This window comes from Chiroxiphia lanceolata, chromosome 3 (genome assembly GCF_009829145.1).
Source record: "Chiroxiphia lanceolata isolate bChiLan1 chromosome 3, bChiLan1.pri, whole genome shotgun sequence".
In the NCBI taxonomy this organism is placed as follows: domain Eukaryota; kingdom Metazoa; phylum Chordata; class Aves; order Passeriformes; family Pipridae; genus Chiroxiphia; species Chiroxiphia lanceolata.
The window spans coordinates 102184067-102190103 of record NC_045639.1 but is presented as its reverse complement, the minus strand read 5'-3'; the positions used below and the strand labels follow the sequence as shown (position 1 = coordinate 102190103).

Below are 6037 nucleotides of genomic sequence, written 5' to 3'. Positions count from 1 at the left end.
CCCGGCGGCTCCCGGCGGCTCCCGGCGGCTCCCGGCGGCTCCCGGCGGCTCCCGGCGCGGACACGCTCGGAGGCGGCCGGGGCAGGGTCGGGGCGGAGCGGAGCGGCCGCCGGATCCGCGAGTGAGTGCGGCGAGGTGAGGGCTCCCTCCTGGGCCACGGTGGGCTGCTGTGCTTGGTGCTCTGTCACAGCTCTGACTCCGACAGCTTTGCATCTTTTCACTGTCTTTTAAAGTGGCACAAATAATGCAGAGGTCATTAGTTTTGTGTCGAACACTGACTGCCTCTAGCAAGCCTGAAGGTTTTGGAATAACTAAAGAAACCTATAGGAAACTCTTGTTTATAGGACTTCCCTGGGTGCTTTATTTAACAAATAAGTGGTGCAGAAGCCCACGAGGTAGTGATGCTTTTGTTCCTGGTGATGCTTCTTCCTTGCTATATAGCTGTGGTGTTTAGTCCTTACCAAGTCCTGAGCTTGTGTTATGTTGCCTTAAGCTTGGTTAAGACATTGGGAGTGTTTCATAGGTTGGGTGGAGGAATGTTCTTGAGAGGCATCTAATGCAGGCATGTTCTGAAGGAAGCAAGTGTTTAAACACCTGCCTCTGAAAAGCATCTCTGCGAGAGTCTAAGCCCCACACAGGCGGTTATCCAGCTCTCGTCTTCCAGTTGAGTGGTCTAATCCCTATGAAGTCATACAGCACTTAGACAATCTCTTCTATTACTAAGGGCTTATTTTCTTCAAAAGACAGTGCATTATTTACTCATGTTTCTGTGTATCAAATGTAAATGAAGCCCCACGAGAAATTAAACAGAAAGATGCTCCTGGTTTTCCACATGACCTGTTGTAAACGGAGAGGGTTTGAGATGCTGGGGCCAGGCAGATCTGGTCACGCAAAGAAGAGCTCTTGACACTTTCAAGAATCTTAAATGAAGACCTCTAATGAGTTTGAGTATCTTCAGCACTCGGTAGAAGCATCTGATGCAAGGCATCCTGCATCATTCCGTGTAAGTTGTGCTTTAGGTAGCTAACATGCAGGTCAAGGTCTTAGGCTATAAATTTATAGACTCTTTAGATTAGCCAACGATTAATCTTCCTGTACTTCTCTTTAACATTTTTAGTGATTCATAAAAAAGCAATACATGTGTGGAGGAGGAGAGTGTCTACTCCAGAAAAAGACATTGAGATTTGTAGCTGAAATATCCAGTCTGTGGAGGCTTTTTTGGTTTATTCTTTTTCCTTTCTAGGCTAATTAAACATTCAGTGCTCATAACTGCTATGATTTTAATTCTTTTCAATCACAGACCCCTAGGGCACAACAAAGGGCTTTCCAGAAAGCCAAAAATTTCCAAAAAATGAACATATGGGTGTGTGAGATGGTATTCATAGAAACAGTGATTATTGTCTAATCTTCCTTTTTGGTTTGTTTTTTTCTTTAGACTATACATTTTAATAATGAAAACAGAATAAACTGATGCTCAAGCATGTACATCATATATATCTACCCCTAGACTAGTAGTCTGAAAGGTATAGTAAACCTCATCACCCGGATAAGGCAGTTCTTTCCCACCTCAAACCAGTTTTCACTGGATCCTTGCTGCAGTTTCAAGCTCTGGAAATGCCTTGCATGATTAATTTTAGAAATGTCACATTCTCATAAGCTTCTTAAATTTAGAATTGTGTAAGTTAATGCTAGTGTGAAGAGAACAGAAATGTTTCTCAATGCATTGGTGCTAGATTTTGGGGTGTACGCATGGATGTTATGACTAATAAGGTAAAATCCAAGCTCAAGGGTTGTTGGATTTCTGGATTCTACAATATATGCTATTTCCTTCCTAAACATTTTTATAGTAGCAATGCAACTTTTCTTATTTTTTCATATTTCACATTTGTTTTGTTACTATTATTAAAGTGAAAATATTACGCTACTTTATTGTTTTCATAGAAAATGATTAATTAGACATGATGTTAATACCTAAGCGATGTCCTGCTGAACGTCTTCTATTGTCATATTTTCTAGTTTTATTGCAACTTTTTAATCTTTATTTTTTACCCCATTACATATTTTTCAGGCTGGATGAAGCAGCAGTGGAGGTGGAAGGGAAGAAGCAGGCAGCACCACATACTGTGGGACAAGGAGAGTGTGCTGCAGTCTGGTGGTAACACAGCTCTGACAGCTCATGTCTCCTCAGCCATTTCCCTGGCTGGCCCTGCATGTGGTGCCATGTGATCTGAGAGCTGTCTAATTCCCTCATGATCATCACGTGGCTTTCTGTTTCCTTTGATTCATCAAGGCAATTAACTTTTCTGTGACTCTGCCTCTCTCTGTATTTATGAGTACTTTTTCAGATGTCACATTAAGGAACAAAATTCTGCCTCAAAACAGTCATTAACAGTACTGAAATATCCTACTTGAAGTATCTCCCAAACAACTTTCTCAAACAGATAACCAAAATTAATTACCTAGACAATTATGACACTGATACTAGTGAGAAAGCTTGCTTTAAGCTTGCAAAACAGCAGCCATAGAGCCGTAGTTCTCTATAAAACAAATTATACAGCTATTATGAGCATTACCTGTTCAGTTTTCTAATAACATGTGGGGTGTTTTTCCCTCTGCTCAAAACCAATCTTTTAAATCCTACTTCCCAACCCTCCGTGTTTTACTATTGTTGCAGCAATATATTTAAAATTGTAGTCTAAAACATTTCAATGAAGAATGTCCTAAATAATTTCATAATTTTCTGTGTACCTTTAATATTAGTATACAAAGTACTTATCATAATTTCTTAGCTATGTATCTATTTCTTAATTATGTTAAACAATATTGGAATATTGATTACTCGCTCTCTGTGCATGTGAAGTGCAGCAGAATCTTCTTGATGAACTTTTTTTTATATACTGAACATGAAAAGTGAATGTACCTGACAGCTTGTCCTTAACATAATCATATGTATGTATCTATTGCAGGGGCATTGTCTAGTTGTCATTAAAACCAGGAAAGGTAACATTCGGTTTGCTTATCACCACTGTTCAGAACACTGCACCACCATGGCCAACACCAGTACTGCACACAGTAAATTCTGACACTAAAAAAAGAAAGAAAAGGCAAGTAACATGATTTGCTCTTTGTTGAATGCATCCTGTATCTCACCTATTTGCAGTCAGTTCATCTACCTGCTCATCTATATTCATTTGAATGGAAAATCTAGAAGTATATCATTACAACATGCAACAAAAATTGATGATATACTTTTTTAAATTATGTAGTCAGTGTAACAGGCAGATTTGGCTACTCTTAAGTTATATGGATTGAAATTTTTAATAGCCCACATTCTAGTTCATTTTTCCCCTTTGATTTTCTAAGAAGTCTTAAATGAATGACTGGCCAGGCTTGAATTTATCAACTTTTCACGCAAACTAAATTGACTGAAAAGAATAAAAATATAATTTTAAGACATTTGAAATAAAACACTGTTCCCTGCTGTGCAGTCAGAACCTCTGGGTTCCACCGTTCTTTGTTTGCACTGATGTCAGCTAAATGCACCTAGGGAATGGACGAGAGGGTCAGGAATCCTCGGGCAGTCTAAGCTAAAGAAAGTCACATAATTCTCCTGACTGTAAGAATCTCCAGTGTTTTATACCTCCAGGAACTCTTTGTAGGTTCAGACTTCCTTACTCTGCCTAATGCCTTTTGAGGTGCCCTGTTGGGCCTTCAGCTGCTGTTCCAGGGTAACACTGGCCTTCTGTCACACCAAACAACCCCGTGCAGATGTCTGGCATTCCTTCTGAATAGTGGACAAGGGAATTCAGCTTTAAATGTCTATTAACAGCTTGTGATGCTCTAATTAGATGGTGGAACCTAGATATGATGGAGCTTACCCCAGTGGCTGCTGCACCACATTGCTCCTCACGCTTCATTAACTGCATTTACCAGGGATGAGATTCAGCTGCCCCAGCTTCTAGTGTCACCAGAGATGTCCCTGGACATCCTCCCTGGCCTCCAGATTATGCTGCAGAGGGCGTGGTTTTTCCATAGGTCTTGTGTCAGCCCCATCTAGGTGTCCTGGACACTATACAGCATCTCAAAGGCCACTAGAGAACCTACATTTAAGCAAGTGAAGCCTTAACACTCTGAAACTGGAGCTTAAACACCTAGCACCCATTTAGGTGTGCTCATTTCCCAGGAATCTCAGCTATAACACCCTCTAATACAAACTAGAATAGAGGCCTTTCTAGTCATGATATGGGTATCATCATTGTTGCAATATATCATCCAGGGGACCATGCATAAGAATTACTTGAAACAGCTTCTGTTTGCATCTTGTATCAGAATTATGTATAGTTAAGAATTTAGTTGTGATTTTCACTGTTTCTTGAAGATGTGTATAGATCGGATATAGATTATTTCAGTCTCTTGTAAATTGGAACAGGAATGGTTGGAATTATTTTCATGTCTTTTTTTATGGTTGCTGGCATGGTTCTGATGAGCCAAATCCTGGATTCACTGTTTTCCATGGATAATGGACACAGTTCACCACAGGCTGAGAAAATTAAGCTCCTCCACCAAGGCTGCCAAATAACTCCAGTCTTCCTGATTTCACATGGAGATCATCCAGAACGGGACCACAGCCGGCCTGAGAGACACCTCAATGGCATTGATGTTTGAGGTTTTTTGCAGTAGAATGTACCATAGAAACTACATATAGCTGAGCCAAGTGATTTAAAGGGATTAATCAAGCAAAGTAAAGAACTAATGAAGAAGGGAAATGAGGCAGCCAGCCAAGCAACACCAAGTTACTCTATAATCAGGTGTATTGTCTTAAAGAACTGCATAAGGCAGTCATTTAGGACTCTGGGGGCTCCACACATAGATAACCACCAGAGACTCCTGATGAAGCCCCTCATAGACCTTGTAAGGATGTGTACATATGCTAGTAAGTGTTGGGAAATGTCATAAATATGTAACAAGAATGTGGGGAATGAAAAATGAATAATCATGTAATGCAGACATGTAAGCTGCAGTGAAGATACCTCTGGGTGCACTTTGGCAAGCTGATTCCCAGGGCACCGGGCCTGCTGTGATCATGCAGTGCATCATAATAAAGAATGCCTGCTTCCTAAAACTCACGAATTGAGTCTGGGAGGTTTCTTTTAAGAGCCGATTTTAGGCAACAGCAGCACCATGACTCGCGTGACGGACACCTCAGTGGCACCACAGCCTGTCAGATGCACACCCTGATGGCACCACGACCTGCCTGGCGGACACCTCAGTGGCACCACGACCTGCCTGGTGGACACCTCAGCGGCACTGTGGACACCTCAGCGGCACTATGACCTGCCAGATGGACACCTCAGTGGCACCGTGACCTGCCAGATGGACACCTCAGTGGCACCGTGACCTGCCAGATGGACACCTCAGTGGCACCGTGACCTGCCAGATGGACACCTCAGTGGCACCATGACCCGCCTCGCTGACACCCCGATGGCACCACAGCCTGCCTGACGGACAGACCGGGTCCTTCCCGTGGGAAGCCGCAGCAGCGGAGCTGTTTCGCTGCGAGCTGCGGCGCGGGCAGAGCTGGCTGTGCCGCAAGTTTGCTGTGCCGCAAGTTTGCTGTGCTGCAAGCTCGCTGTGCTTCTCTCGCTTCTCCCCCGTGTGAGGGACGAGCAGCGCCGCCGATCCCGGGCCGCCCGCCCCGCGGGTCCCGCCCGCCGGCCGGAGGCAGAGCCGGCGGAAGCGATCCCGCCTTCCGCTTCCCCTGTGCCCGGGAAGGGGCGGGCACGGCCGCGGCCATGCAGGTCTCCAGCCTCAACGAGGTGAAGATCTACAGCCTGAGCGGCGGCAGGAGCCTCCCGGAGGTGAGGGCGGCGGGGGGGATGCGCCCGGCCCGCTCCGTGTCCCGCAGCGGGAGCTCGAACCGCGCGGTGCCGGCGCTGGGCTGAAGCCCGGCCGGGCCGGCCCGCCTGCCCGGCCCATGTGCGCTCCTGTTGGGCATCCTCACCGAAAAACAGCCATAAGTGTTGGTTTAACTAAAGAT

General features: G+C 44.6%; 1 protein-coding gene and 1 long non-coding RNA gene across 2 annotated transcripts in view; one reads left to right on the top strand and one right to left on the bottom strand.

Moving 5' to 3' along the window:
- Nucleotides 1-305: 305 nt before the first annotated feature.
- On the bottom strand, nucleotides 306-3770 carry LOC116783968. Its single transcript, XR_004355904.1, has 3 exons — nucleotides 3641-3770; nucleotides 2921-3085; nucleotides 306-837 (listed from the first exon to the last, which is right to left on the bottom strand). It is a non-coding gene; the product is annotated as an uncharacterized LOC116783968 (long non-coding RNA).
- Nucleotides 3771-5757: 1987 nt separating this feature from the next.
- NOL10 (nucleolar protein 10) overlaps nucleotides 5758-6037 on the top strand; it is a 49149-nt gene continuing 48869 nt past the window's right edge. The window contains 1 exon segment of the mRNA XM_032683623.1: nucleotides 5758-5858. Coding sequence (XP_032539514.1) covers nucleotides 5793-5858 — 66 coding nt within the window. The 5' untranslated portion in view covers nucleotides 5758-5792.